At 40.3% G+C, this 14,750-nt stretch overlaps 2 protein-coding genes across 2 annotated transcripts in view; one reads left to right on the forward strand and one right to left on the reverse strand.

Annotated features, from left to right (window-relative positions):
- gogo (thrombospondin-1 like protein golden goal) overlaps positions 1 to 14,750 on the reverse strand; it is a 533,136-nt gene that overhangs the window by 306,514 nt on the left and 211,872 nt on the right. The gene's annotated exons all lie outside the window — the stretch shown is intronic.
- On the forward strand, positions 6,830 to 11,903 carry LOC141436313 (uncharacterized). The gene is made up of 4 exons (XM_074099244.1): positions 6,830 to 7,031; positions 9,122 to 9,374; positions 10,028 to 10,240; positions 10,930 to 11,903. Exons 1-4 carry the CDS (start codon positions 6,887 to 6,889, stop codon positions 11,240 to 11,242), a joined length of 924 nt encoding a protein of 307 aa, XP_073955345.1. The 5' UTR covers positions 6,830 to 6,886; the 3' UTR covers positions 11,243 to 11,903.

Genomic DNA, 14,750 nt, shown 5'->3' on the forward strand with positions numbered 1-14,750 from the left:
TTCGTTTGACGTTAAAATGTTCTTTTAACCCCCGACGCAAAAAGAGGGTGTTATAAGTTTGACCGCTATGTGTGTCTGTATATCTGTGCATCTGTGTGTCTATCTGTGGCACCGTAGCTCTTAATCAGATGGACCGATTTCAATGCGGTTTAATTTGTTTGAAATCAGGTTTCTTAGCAATGGTTCTTAGACATGTTAATCAAAATCGATTTAGCCGTTTAAATATTGAACAGGTTCGTTTTCTCAAAGTATATATTTTTTAGTAATTTAACATGGTTCCGTATTATTATGTAACGAAATTAAAACTCTTAAAATTCAGAGGAAAACAACCGCCTCGATTTCATTTCTCATGTCTATTATTAACCTATTTCTGAAAACTTTATTTATCACGTCCAAACGTGTTGACAAACCCTTCAGCCTGAACAAACTGCCGAACCTTTCAAGATTTCTCTATTCTATTTGTTCATTGACGCTTGAAATACACAATTTCCTTCAGCAGCGTTAGCGGTCAGCCAACCGGATCTATATCTCTTATCCTGCTTTCTTTATAGTGTTTGCAAAGGACGGAATCACCGAGTCGATGCGAATGGCTTCCAAACTGTACGAGGTACAGCGATATTGACCGGTAGAAAGTAAACATGATCGGGCTACTACGGTCGAGTGCTCCTTACATACTCCACCGTCCATCGGTAATAGGTCCGATACATGACGCATCGTCTACAATCATCATCATCATCGTCATATGAGCCATAGGACGTCCACTGTTGAACATAGGCCTCCCTCATAGACCTCTAGTTGCCTCGGTTGGAACCGGCTTGCATCCACCGTGAACCCGCGACTTTAATCAGGTCATCCGTCCATCTCGTTGGTGGACGTCCTACGCTGCGCTTGCCGATCCGCGGTCTCCACTCGCGAACCTTTCGGCCCCAAAGACCATCTGTCCGTGCTATATGGACTGCCCATTGCCACTTCAACAAGCTAATTCGCTTGAATATGTCTGTCCTCTACAGTGTTAAAATGAAAAGGTTGACCAGTTTTCAAATTAATTCGTAAACACATTGCAAGCACATGTTACCTTTTTAAATGACATTATAGCGGAATATGTCATAGGTACTCGGTCGGTAAAGCAGTTATACTTAGCAAGCAAAAACAGACCTTAATTTTAAGGGGGGTTCCCATACAACAAACTTGTTTTTTTTGCTTATGTCACCTTATGTCTAATGTTGTAGGTATAGATACTTAATGGAACGGAATGGAACTCTTCGTGCGCGAGTCCGACTCGCACTTTGTCGGTTGTTTATGTAAACTTTTCGCTCAATCATAATGATAATTTCGAGAGCACTCATCAGCGGAAAGTTCAACGGTATTGTGATAGACTTGAAAGCAGTAGGAATCTAGTCTATGTGAAACGTGACAGTTTTTCTATTTTTTCTTTTTACTTCAACTTTTTCTTTTTCAAGCGCTGATTTACAGTATGACCCTTTAACTTATAACCAAACTTAACTAAGACTAATGACTATTGCCGCGACGGCACGAACGTCAGAAGGCGGCATTAATCAAATAAAATACAAAGCAAAAATAATAGCAAAAAATAAAAACAAATTGAAAATACAAACTGAAATATAGATGCACAGAAAAACCAGAAAAATAAGACCAGCACTGGGAATCGAACCCAGGTGCTATACCGCTACACCACTGTTGGTCAACGGTACAGACACGAATTTCCCCTATGCACCTTATATCTCAGCTTGTTTGTTTCTTATTTAGCCACTTAAGCAGTGACGCTAGCGACATCTATACCGTAGCCCTCATCGAGAAACTCGTGTCTGTACCGTTGACCAGCAGTGGTGTAGCGGTATAGCACGCGGTACGGAATACAAGGACCTGGGTTCGATTTCCAGTGCTGGTCTTATTTTTCTGGTTTTTCTGTGCATCTACATATATTTTAGTTTGTATTTTTAATTTAGGTTTTACGGGATGACCGTAAAAGTAAAAATTTGGAATTCAAAAAAAAAATACAAAAAGATTCCAAAAAAACAATCTTAAATATAAAATTGCAATACTTCAAATTGTATAGCAACTAATCACTAACGTCTATATGTCTGTATGGCAACTCTTGCGCGGTCGAATCGTTAAAATGCGATTAAATTTTACTCTTATTGCTGTAGGGTGTGTAAGGTGGGGACCTTCGATCTGAATTCCTTAGTTTTCTAATGTTTTTTGTGGCTTATTATATTAACAACAACGGCTTTAAGCAATATAGAATCCCATATTTACTTCAAAGTTTATCTTCGAGAGACATCAAAGTTGAACAATTTTAGGCCAAAAATGATGGTTCAGTCAGAAATGAGATTGACTTCATTATGACGACCAAGAAGCGAATATTCAGTGATGTCTCTGTGATCAACAGGGTGAAAACCGGAAGTGATCATCGTATTGTCAGAGGCACACTGAATATTAATGTGAAGCTAGAACGGTCACGTCTTGTGAAGTCCACGCTCCGTCCTTGTCCTGCCCAAATCCAGAACCCCGAAAGCTTTCAACTCTTATTGCATAATCGCTTCCAGTGCCTAGCCGAATGCAAAACAGCGGACGAGATCAACAACGGGCTGGTAGAAACTGTTCAGGCCGTGGGGTCCCTGTTCTTCAAGACTCCGCGCCGGAAAAGACCTCAGAAGCTCTCCAATAAAACCATTAAATTAATGGAACTTCGGAACGAGATGAGGCTGCAATCTTCAACTGACATGTCGGAATATGGCAGACTTAATAGGCGAATCTCAAAATCCATGCGACACGATGTGCGTGCCTTTAATACTGCACGTATTAAGGAAGCAATTGAGCGGAACCAGGGCTCTAAAGTGTTTGCAAAGAATTCGTCTATTGGGAAAAGCCAAATGACTAAGTTGAAGATCGACGATGGCAGTATCATCTCATCGAAACCGGAGTTGTTGAGAGAGCTTGAAAGGTTTTACGAACAGTTATATGCCTCGACACAGAAGCCCGTTGTAGGTGCAGCTCAAGATACCAGAGCTAAACTAACCCGTCATTACACTGAAGACATCCCAGATATCAGCCTGTACGAGATTAGAGTGGCTCTCAAACAACTTAAAAACAACAAGGCTCCGGGGGATGACGGAATCACGACAGAACTTCTGAGAGCGGGTGGTAAACCGGTACTTGTAGTCCTCCAGAGGTTATTTAATTCCGTCATACTCGAGGGTACCACGCCGGAAGCATGGCACAGGAGTGTGGTGGTGCTCTTCTTCAAAAAAGGCGACAATACCTTATTGAAGAACTATAGACCCATCTCACTCCTGAGTCATGTATACAAGTTGTTTTCGAGGGTCATTACGAATCGTCTCGAGCGAAGATTTGATGATTTCCAGCCTCCCGAACAAGCTGGATTCCGTAAAGGCTTTAGCACCATAGACCACATTCACACGCTCCGCCAGATTATACAGAAGACCGAGGAGTATAATCGGCCACTATGTTTAGCGTTTGTGGACTATGAAAAAGCCTTCGATTCAATCGAGACCTGGGCTGTACTGCAGTCCCTTCAGCGATGCCATATTGACTATAGATACATCGAGGTGTTAAAGAGTTTGTACAGCAGCGCCACTATGTCGATCCGGTTGCAGGACGAGAGTACACAACCAATCCAACTGCAGCGAGGTGTGAGACAGGGAGACGTTATTTCTCCGAAACTGTTCACAAATGCGTTGGAGGACGTTTTCAAGCTCTTGGACTGGAACAGGTTCGGCATCAATATCAACGGCGAGTACATCACCCATCTTCGTTTTGCCGATGATATAGTCATAATGGCGGAGTCGCTGGAGGGGCTCAATACTATGCTCAGTGACCTCAGTATCGTCTCCCAACAGGTGGGTCTTAAGATGAACATGGACAAGACTAAAATCATGTCAAATGTCCATGTCACACCCGTGCCGGTTATCGTTGGGAACGATGTACTCGAAGTTGTTGACCACTATGTTTACCTGGGACAAGTTGTCCAGTTGGGTAGGTCCAACTTCAACAAAGAGGTCGCCCGAAGAATCCAACTCGGATGGGCAGCGTTCGGGAAACTTCGTGATGTCTTCTCGTCCAATATTCCGCAGTGCCTGAAGACTAGAGTCTTCGACCAGTGTGTGTTGCCAGTGATGACTTATGGCGCTGAGACGTGGTCCTTAACTGTTGGCCTCTTAGAGAGGCTCAAAGTCACGCAACGAGCTATGGAGAGAGCTATGCTTGGAGTTTCTTTGCGCGATAGAATCCGGAATACGGAAATTCGTCGAAGAACTAAAGTCACTGACATAGCTGGAAAAATATGCAAATTGAAGTGGCAATGGGCAGGCCACATCGCTCGAAGAACAGATAACCGTTGGGGGAGAAAAGTCCTCGAGTGGCGACCACGAACCGGAAGACGAAGCGTTGGCAGGCCTCCCACCAGGTGGACTGACGACATCGTGAGAGTAGCGGGAAACCGGTGGATGCAAGTGGCAAATTGTCGTTCATTGTGGCGTTCTAAGGGGGAGGCCTTTGTCCAGCAGTGGACGTCTTCGGGCTGATGATGATGATGATGATGAGGCCAAAAAACTGGTTTTCTGGCCATAACTTTTTTGTTAATTCATTTCAAAAACCCTTGACTGTTTTAAGGGACGTCAAAGACGAACCCAAATATGTAGATTCCGTATATGTTAGATCTTTCACGTCAATAGAGATACGAAATAAGTGTTTCTGGACAATGTTTAAAAAAATCATACAAAATTAAGTAATATTAATTTTCCCAAGATCCGGTAAACAAAAAAGAGATAAAAGATTGAAGAACCGGTAGCCGTTTGAATTAAAATTCTATCTGTAGGAGATACGATTCAAAACTTGTCAAAAATCGTTGAAGACCTCGGGTAGCCCCTTAAGGTATTAGAGTTTATGTATCGATATTTTTGACCACCTTGGCTGCTCCGAAATATTTGATGGCGACTGTACCTTTGGATCCGAAATAAATCTCTTTCTTTCTTTCTTTAAAATGTTTGCTCAGAAGTTTAAAAACCCGACGGTACTAGCGTATATTATAATAACATAAACAATGAACTTTTCAAGTTTTGCTATAACCTGCTGGGTTGACAAAAGCCTCTGAAACTATCTTGTCCTACAATAACAGAGTGAAGTAATAATAAACACAGTGCTTTTTAGGTAAATTGTATTAGTTTTGAGGGACGGTGAACCGAAATGGAAGGTAAATAAAGGTCAGCGGATTTCATCATGTTTGTTTGTGATCCAACGAAAATACGGAGGGGCACACATTTTTAAAAAGAAACACTTGAGTTTTGTGTCGACGGTATAGTTTTCTTATATTTAGTTATTTATTTATTTCTGGCATATGTATTTTTATTATAAATGATTAACTTTTACCCGCGGCTTCGTACGCGTAAATAATTACGCCTAGCAATGGAATAAAGTTCGTATTATAATTACGCATAATTTTCCAGGAAATTACATCATGAGTGTTATTTAAGTTACATAAAGAAACCCGCGCTGTATTTTTTCGTGTCTCTCATAAGAATGTAACGATAAAAAAACAAAAAATGACAACATGCACACACACATGCGCGCGCGCGCGCGCACTCACACACACACACACACGTCCACACACATCTTCGCCACACTCTTGGCTGAGTGGTGATAGGTGTGCCTGATACACACATAATTTTCGTATTTACTCGTATAATAATAGTAGGATACTAGAGCCCTAACCTGCTTCTATAACAGAATAACTAGTACAAACTTAAACTAGTTAAAATAAAGGAGCTCGTAATCCTTCTATGGCCGGCAATTCCGAAATGTATTAAAATCTTTGCTACAAAGGAACACAATGTAATATGTCTGGTGAAACCCTTAACTAATCCCACTAAATTAAATGTCTTGGCAAGCTTCAGATAAAGATTGGAGCAATGCAAGGAATACAATTCCATTGATCTAAAGATATAGGTAACCAGTACTATTAATCATTCAGGAGTTCCCTCCTGCGGAGACGATCCTGACAGCACCACCAAGCTGTCACTACCAGATTATTAGAGGTTTATTGTCACCAAATTTACGTAAGTATGTATGCTAATTTTCAAGCCAGTTGGCTGATTTTTTTTTAGGGTACCTACCTCCCATAGACGTAAAGTTATTTTTTTTCCTCATCCAACCCTATAGTGTGGGATATCGTTGGATAGGTCTTTTAAAACCATTAGGGGTGTGCTAAAACGATTTTTCGATACATTGATTTTTTTGCGAAATATTCGACTTTAAAGTGCAAATTTTCATATAATAGAGCGTCCCCGCTCGAGGTGGAAAATTTGAAAAAATTCAGGATGGTAGTAAGTATATCAAACTTTCAAGGAAAACTATAACGGCTACGTTTGCTTGAGAATTATTGGTAGTTTTAGGGGCTGTTTCACCGTCCATTGATTAGTGTTAACTGACGGTTAAATGAGATGCCGTTTCTATTTGGTTTGTTCGAATAGACGGAGACGGCATCACAATTAACCGTCGGTTAACGCTAATCAATGGATGGCGAAACAGCCCCTTACTCTTAAATAGCAGCCTAAGGTATAAAATATACCTAAACTTGGAAGATTCCGTATAAAATACAAAATCCTTCGAAAAATATTACTTATTTTTTCGTAATGGCTACGGAACCCTATTTTGGGCGTGTCCGACACGCTCTTGGCTGGTTTTTTATTTTTATTTTAGCAAACGAGTATTTTACAAAAAGTTTAAACCAGTTGAAAATATTGACGTTTTCTTGTCATTGACAAATGAAGTGTTCCTGTTGGCCGCCATTTAGGAGAATAATAAGATTTACGACTAATTAGTTTAAAAACCACTGTGCAAAGAGTAAATGGCCCGAGGAATAAAACTAGCAGAATCCCTTGATAGAGGATTTTACGAAGTATACTCGACTCATTCCCCTTCAATACTATTTGGCGTCAAACAGTCCGACAGGAGGCATTTGAAAGCGATTTCATGGATAATAGTACTGCAATGTAAGTTTTTTCAATGGAAAAACGTGTTTTACATGTATTCACATAGATATATTTGTTACGAGATGTAGACCGTCATCATCATCATCATCAGCCGGAGGACGTCCACTGTTGAACAAAACAATGGCCTCCCCGAGTACTGCCTTTTCGCAACGTAACGTTTGGCAACCTGTTTCATTTCGCAACTTTTCATTTCGCAAACTCTAAAACTGTAAACATTTCAGGATTTAATTCAGGGCCATCGTGTTTCTACACGCACGATGACCCTTTGGGTTAGGTTAGGTTAGGTTAGTTTTATAAAAATCCTGAAGTATTTACAGTTTCAGAAATATTAAACAGTTGGGAAATGAAAAGTTGCGAAATGAAACAGGTTGCCAAACGTTATTCGCCGAAACATTAGTAAACCTGGCCTCCCCCTGTGAACATAATGAATGACAACTCGCCACTTGAACCACCAGTTGCCTGCAACTCTCGCAAAGTCGTCAATGGGCATTTTAAAAAAAATGTGTATCTTTTCTTTTTTCAAATTTTGAAAAAAATATGTTTTTTTTTACTCAGAATCAAGAGCACCATCGATTCCGATCGTTTAAAAAAAACCCTTTTTTTCATACAAAATTTTTATGAGTCAGTTTTGTCCCGCCCATACTGAGTGTATGAGTGTGTGTGTGTGAAGGTCGCGGGTGAGCAAAGAAATTATTTTAGCTCATTAATATGGACCTCCGCAAAGTAACGCCTGATTCAATGAATTATGAAAAAAACGTCGCAAAACTGTTTTTTTTTTTAACTATCGATTCTGAGTAGGATAAACCATATTTTTCCAAAAAAAAGGGTGCAGTTTTTTTTTAAAACGCCCCAATCCACGTGGCCTTGTCAGAGGCCTGGCAACACTTAGTCTTTCGTTTTAGGACCCGTTTCCACTAAGGACGTATTGCAAGAAATGTATTTTTCATGAAACACTTCATTTACCTCAGCTCACTCCGCTCAGCTGTTTTCACTAGAGATGTGTCAGAAGATCGGTAACTAAATGAAGCGTTTTATGAAAAAACACATCCTCGCAACACCATGCTCGCACATTTTTGGTGGAAACGCATCTTTATGGTTGCCACCTGAAAACTATTCTCCCGCAACGAATATTTTTTTTCGTCTGTGATTGCCTTTAATGATCTGTCTTAAATAAATGTATATTTTAAGCACTCCTTTGGAAGTTACACGTCATAAAAATAATGCAAATCTAACTGAAGTTAGAGTGCGTCAGTGTATTTTAAACACCAGCGTAGTCTATCCTTCAAGGTTTTGATTTATATTTTGATATTGCATGAGCTTTTTTTTTTATTAAGAAAGGGAGGCAAACAAGCAAGCTTATAACATTGCTGTCTTTAGCAAATCGGCAATCAACTAAGCCGTCTTGCAAAGCCATCTGGATCAACATACACGATTGACGATCCATATACGAACAAACCAAATCCATCTGAGCGTTAGTAACGCCTCTGTATGCGCACAGATCACGTGCCTTGTCTGAGAATAGGGAATAGGCCCAACTGGTTCCCTTACCTACCATGTAAACGTCATCCATTAAGCCGCAAGCCCTTTGGTTCCGTGCTTTGACCGAGGCGACGGGTAGAGACCCGGAAAATTGGCGGTTTCTAAAAGGCGACAATTTTCACGGAGCTCCGAAAACTGAGGGTACATCCCTGAGGATTTTGAGTTATTTGATTAGACAATTGCGGAATTGGTTTTCATATCAGTACAATTTATAAATATTATGAAATTTATAATTGCGAAGTGAGTTTGCTTGTTTCTTACGCTTTTACGCTTAAAGCACTCAACCGATTGTGTTCAAATTTGGCATTGAGTATCTCCTACATAGGATTATTACCTACGTAATTATTGCATTTTAAACGAGTCGATGATAATGTAAGGTTTTGTTGCTACTCGAAATTGTCACCAATCTTTTTTTAGTTTGTACATTTGCAGTTTTAGAACAAAATGCATGGCCAAATAAAATATTTATCAAACGAAACATTTGTAAAAAAATGTTCTGGTTAACATTAGTGAACCGACGTTCTCGCATACTAACTATGTTATATGCCCAGGTCTTGCAGCATACCTGGTGACAGTATCAGTGTTCAGCTGTCTCTGGAATCCAGAGAACGGCTTCTTCGAACTGGACATACTGTTCCGTGTCATGTACCTGTACGACACGGATGCCTGTGGCGCGCAAGTACACATCATGCATATAGACGAGCTGGTGCTTGGCAACGAGACTTATGGGCTGGCGGTGCTGCCTATAAAGCACAGGTCGCCTCTCATGAGCGTGATATCGCAGCTGCCAGAGAAAACGAAAAAGTATGTATTGTACGTAGATGATGTCATAGAAATAATTATACTAAGTATAACAACTGACAACTGGTGGAGTAAAAGAGTTCTTGAGCGGAGACCGCGTCTTGGTAATCGTAGTGTAGGACGCCCTTTGGTCAGATGGAGTGGCGATCTGCGAAAGGCTGCTAGTAGAAGCTGGATGCGTCGAGCCGAGGACAAGGCTTATTGGGAGAGGCGTCTATCAGCTGACTACTACAGGCTGATGATGATAAATATTACATATCAGAAAGTGTGCGCAGTATGTGCGTGTGTTTGTAACTCCTTCACGCCAAAACGCGAAGCGGTTGAATAAATTTGGATGAAAGGTGTGCAGAGCTGAAATTCGTATCGCCAAAACTTATATCGTAAAAAAACTTTTATATGAAACACATAATCACACACAATAATCTTGTTTGACTGAACACCTTGTGTGGTGTGAAAAATTTAAGTTCTGTATGGGGTCGCAGTTCTAACCCAACCTAACCTACTATGCAGGTACCAGGTCGTCTCTTTGTAAGGTCACAGTTCTAACCTAACCTACTTTTCTGTCGTTTCTATTTAGTGCTTTTCTTGGGAAAATACTACGGTGGTTAGATACAAACAAACACTTAACTACAAAACTTTCCTGTCTTATATTGCAGTTATTTAATCATGAGCGTGTGTTTGCATACCTTCTGGCTGGCCACCGCTTTGATTCTGAGGGTTTTCATTAATGTTGAAGACCTGGAAGTATTCGTGATCGTCCTCAGGATCGTCTACTTCACTTCGCTTTTTGTCATCTTCTTCGATATCTGCTTGGGCGTGGTGTACATCGCTCACATCCAGCAGAGCTTGACCAAAGGGATGATACTAAGGTACCTTGTGCTACAATAATCCACACTTCCATACTCATATACGATTGAGTAGACATGGTGGTTATGAAGCAAATTCTGATGCATTACATAACTATGAAGTTTCTGAATACTGTCAATGTGAACCATTGGCAGAAATATTGTACTTACAGGTCGATTCACAAGAGATGAGTGCCTACTCCGAAATTCAAAAATCGAAGTTTTTTATCGAACGACATGAACTTCGATTTTCGAATTTCAGAGTACTGGCACGAATGGAATGAACGAAAGTAATGTCACTTAGACATTTTTGTTGGAAAATGACAGATGCATGGCATTTTCATATTTGTGCTAAGTGTATTCAAATAGGAAACACAGATATTTTCATTCCATCCATTCGTGCTAGCTCTTGTGAATCTACTTGTACTATTCTGTCACACGCGTTGACATTAAGCTACGAGTACCTATATATTATATATATTACTACAAGCTTTTGCCCGCGGCTTTGCTTGGCTCGGGAACTATGCCTTTTTCCGGGATTAAAAGTAGCCTCTCATCATCAGATCAAAAGTCACTCTCTAGCTCATAAACTATCCCTATGGCCAAAATCACGTCGATCCGTCTCTCCGTTTCAACGTGAAAGACGGACAAACATACAAACACACACACTTTCGCATTTATAACAATCATTTCACTTTCATTTTCTTTCTCAGGTATAGCGGATGGGGAAAGGTACGCGGTATCAATAACATTGACGAGTTCGGTGGTTGGGTACCGATGATTGCCTCCGCTGCCTGGATGCGAGGAATCATCGTCCTTATTGTCAATATCTTCAACTGCAAAGTCATTCGTTTCATCATCGGAAAAATCAAGAAGAAAAAGGTCAAAAGGCGTCTCGCTGACAAGACTAATATACCGTTCCCTGATAGTAGAAACTCTCAGTTTACAGATGGTAATTCGTTGTATTTCCGAACGGGTGAGAGTACGCCGTACTGTGGTAAAAGGTATTTAAGTGATTTGGAGTAATTTTTGCCGACCGACGTCCAGTTGGGAGGGTATTAAGTATTATCGCCTATACTATGAATTTTAATGAATATTCTGTAACTACTACAATTCACTGGTGTGTAAAGACAAAGCCACAGATTGAAATGCTTCTGTAGTTGCTATTTTACAAAATAGATTTAAAAAGTTTGTCTGAAAATAGATGGCCGCGTTGTTGAGGCTGAAAAGTACTACGACTGCAGATTTGCAAACGCAGCGTAGGGCGTTCACCAAGAAAATGGGATTTGCTCCCATCGTTTGTATTCTTATTTCGGACGGATACAATCCTTCTAGGCTAGAGTGAATATGCCGTTGTTTAGCCAGATAGTTACACATTAGACTTCATTGTCACTTTCCATCCGGTGAGATAGGGTAGATAATAGTACATTGTGTCTTAAGGGCGGTAAACAAGGAATTACGAACGAGAGTCTATTAGAAGCCCGAAGTCGAAGACTGAGGGCTTTAATGAGTCGATGTTCGTAATTCTAGTACCACCCGTGCGACATACAATGTTTTTCATCACATTTGCGAGTAAAATTGTATATTTGTAAAAGAAAAACTAAGATTTTTCCAAAAATTGCCGATACCGCTGACTACGCTCTTGGCAGCGCCAGCCTCCGCGCCGCCCCACCCCACGTAGCATGTGCCCGACCACGCAGTGCGATATCAAACTCATTTACCGACCTTGGGCTTCATGACATGAAAATTAGTACGGGCAATGACTCATTTACCGACCACGAGTTTCATGACAAGCACATTAAGGTCGAGGTTTTATTTGGGGGTTGCAACCAAGGTAGCCTGCATGTTACGACACTGTTTACGAGCAAGTGTGATGAAAAATGTTGTACTTCATTTAAAAAGCCTACTGCACTAGTTATTTTATCATTTTGTAAGTGGTTCAAGTTTGCTTATCTAATTAAGTGAATTTAATAAAATAATGGTTTATGGTTAACTTTCCTTTTTTTTCTTGGTTATTACGAGACTTTTCAAATAAAGAGACTAGCAATTTGCATTCATTTATATCCAGAAAACGGGCAGCAGCGTCTTCTGCGTGCACTATCAGTGCAATTATGCGATCCGAAGCTGCCGCCGAGCAGGGGATTACTCAAGCCTTCCTCATAATGAATAGTCCAATTCTGCCGCGGCCCCCAGTCACTGGCGGCTACTTTTTAACTCCCGACGCAAAAGAGGGGTGTTATAAGTTTGACCGCTATGTGTGTCTGTCTGTCTGTTTGTGGCACCGTAGCTCTTAAACGAGTGGGCCGATTTGCATGCGGTAAATGAGGCGTTTCTACTGGTGCATGAAAAACACATTGCTCGCAACACATCCTAGCACATCTTTGGTGGAAACGCTATTTACAAACAACCGGTTGATGCAAGCGGCAGTTGTCGTTCATTGTAGCGTTCAAAGGGGGGGGAAGCTTTTGTTCAACACAGTGGACGTCTTTCAGTTGACGATGATTATGATACTGGTTTCCATTCTCCTATTATACCGGGTGTGGCCTGTAATCATCCCAGCCTATATACGTCCCACTGCTGGGCACAGGTCTCCTCTCAGAACAAGAGGGCTTGGGCCATAGTTCCCACGCGGGCCCAGTGCGGATTGGGAACTTCGCACGAACCATTGAATCGCTTCGCAGGTTTGTACGGGTTTCCTCACGATGTTTTCCTTCACCGCAAAGCTCGTGGTAAATTTCAAATGTAATTCCGGACATGAATTTCGAAAAACTCAGAGGTGCGAGCCGGGGTTCGAACCCACGACCCTCTGCTTCCTTCCACTAGGCCACCACGGCTTTTGGCCTGTAATATGAGCAAATAATTAAAACATCATACTCCTCAAACTGAACAACATTAGTTCAGCGACTTTTAAAAGTAATTAGTTTTTTTTTTTTATTTTTATTACACTTTTAAGTTTATTCTAAGCAGCAATGTAAAGCAAAATGTTTGATGTTTGTAGCGTGACAGGCGACGTCAGTTGTGTTCTAGGATGGCGTACATTGATAGCAGTATTTAATTTGTATGAAAAAAGGAAAATTAAACATGTCATTATTTTTAAAAGTCGCTGAACTAATGTTGTTTAGTTCGACGAGGACTAATCTATGTTTTAATTTATATTATTATTTATATTATACCACACCCAGTATAGTTACTTTTGCGTGCTTTTGCCAAGGACTTATTCGTTATATGTATTTATTTTACTGCTTGAACAAGCCGATATTGGACAGCAAAGAAAATATAATATGTATATTTCATGTCTCGAATTTGACTGCAACAAATCCGACAAAACCCACACATGAACGAAGTAGCGGGCAAAAGCTAGGTTTAAACTCAACAAGAAGATTATCAAATTTCGGAACATCCATCACAAATACTGATCAACCTGACAATACACCACCATAATCGAATGTCAACTCCAAACGGAACTACAAACTTAACTTTGCTGGTAACAGCGTCGCTAGCGTCTAACAGTCAACGAAAAGTTCGTATAAAATAACGTTAGTTTCACAGTTTTACCAAATGCATAGTGAACTTTGCCGTTCCGTAGCTAAAATGTATACGATCGAGGACTAATCGCTCTTATGTTGCGACGGGTTTTAATCGAGTTGTCACTCGTAAGTAACTGCTAGGGCAACCATTAAATTTTAAAAATAGTACGAATCCTTTTTACCCGACTGCGCGAAGGAGGGTTATTGTAACAGTTATTCCAAAATTATCAATAGTATCAATAGTATGTTAAGTTTTTATTGCACATAATAAAATACAGGTAATTTATTAAATTGAAATAAAATAATTATTTAAGGAGGGGCTACCATACAAAAAACGTGTTTTTTTTAGCTGATGTCTAATGTTGTATAGATAATGCTACGGAACCCTTCGTGCGCGAGCCTGACTCGCACTTGGCCGGTTTTAATTAAATTGACAAAAGAAAAAAAAAGGAATCAAATTTTTTTGATTACCTTACTAACAGATTAATTGATTTTTTTTAGGACACAACCATATTGTTAGGAACAGAGCTCACGGTGGCCGGTTTTTTTGCCCAAGACATGTCCTTAATATTCAGAATAATTCCCCACCCTGGTGTAAACGGACGATATCTCGCCAACGTTTTTGGTAATACGAAATGAAATGAGAATTCCGTTCATAAGAAAATTCAATTTAAGGGTCCAACGAAAGGCGCATCTTTCATTATCACCTTGAAGGTAGGCCATTAATTTGAGACTTACGGGTAGAGAGCACCTATAACCGGAGTTGGTTTTGGTTTATCTTTGCGCTACAATCTTATTATTATCCTACATTTGACAATAATAATGAAAATGACGATGAAAATGTGGGTAATTGTATGCCGGTTTTAGTTTCGTCAAGCAGTACACGAGCAGCACGGTTACTACGAAATTCGAAAATCGAAGTTGGTGTCGCTCGGTCCCTCTGACACTTATACTATTTAATACGAGAGCGAGAGGGACGGTACGATACGAACTTCAATTTTCGAACT

The sequence above is a fragment of the Choristoneura fumiferana genome, chromosome 16 (genome assembly GCF_025370935.1).
Source record: "Choristoneura fumiferana chromosome 16, NRCan_CFum_1, whole genome shotgun sequence".
In the NCBI taxonomy this organism is placed as follows: domain Eukaryota; kingdom Metazoa; phylum Arthropoda; class Insecta; order Lepidoptera; family Tortricidae; genus Choristoneura; species Choristoneura fumiferana.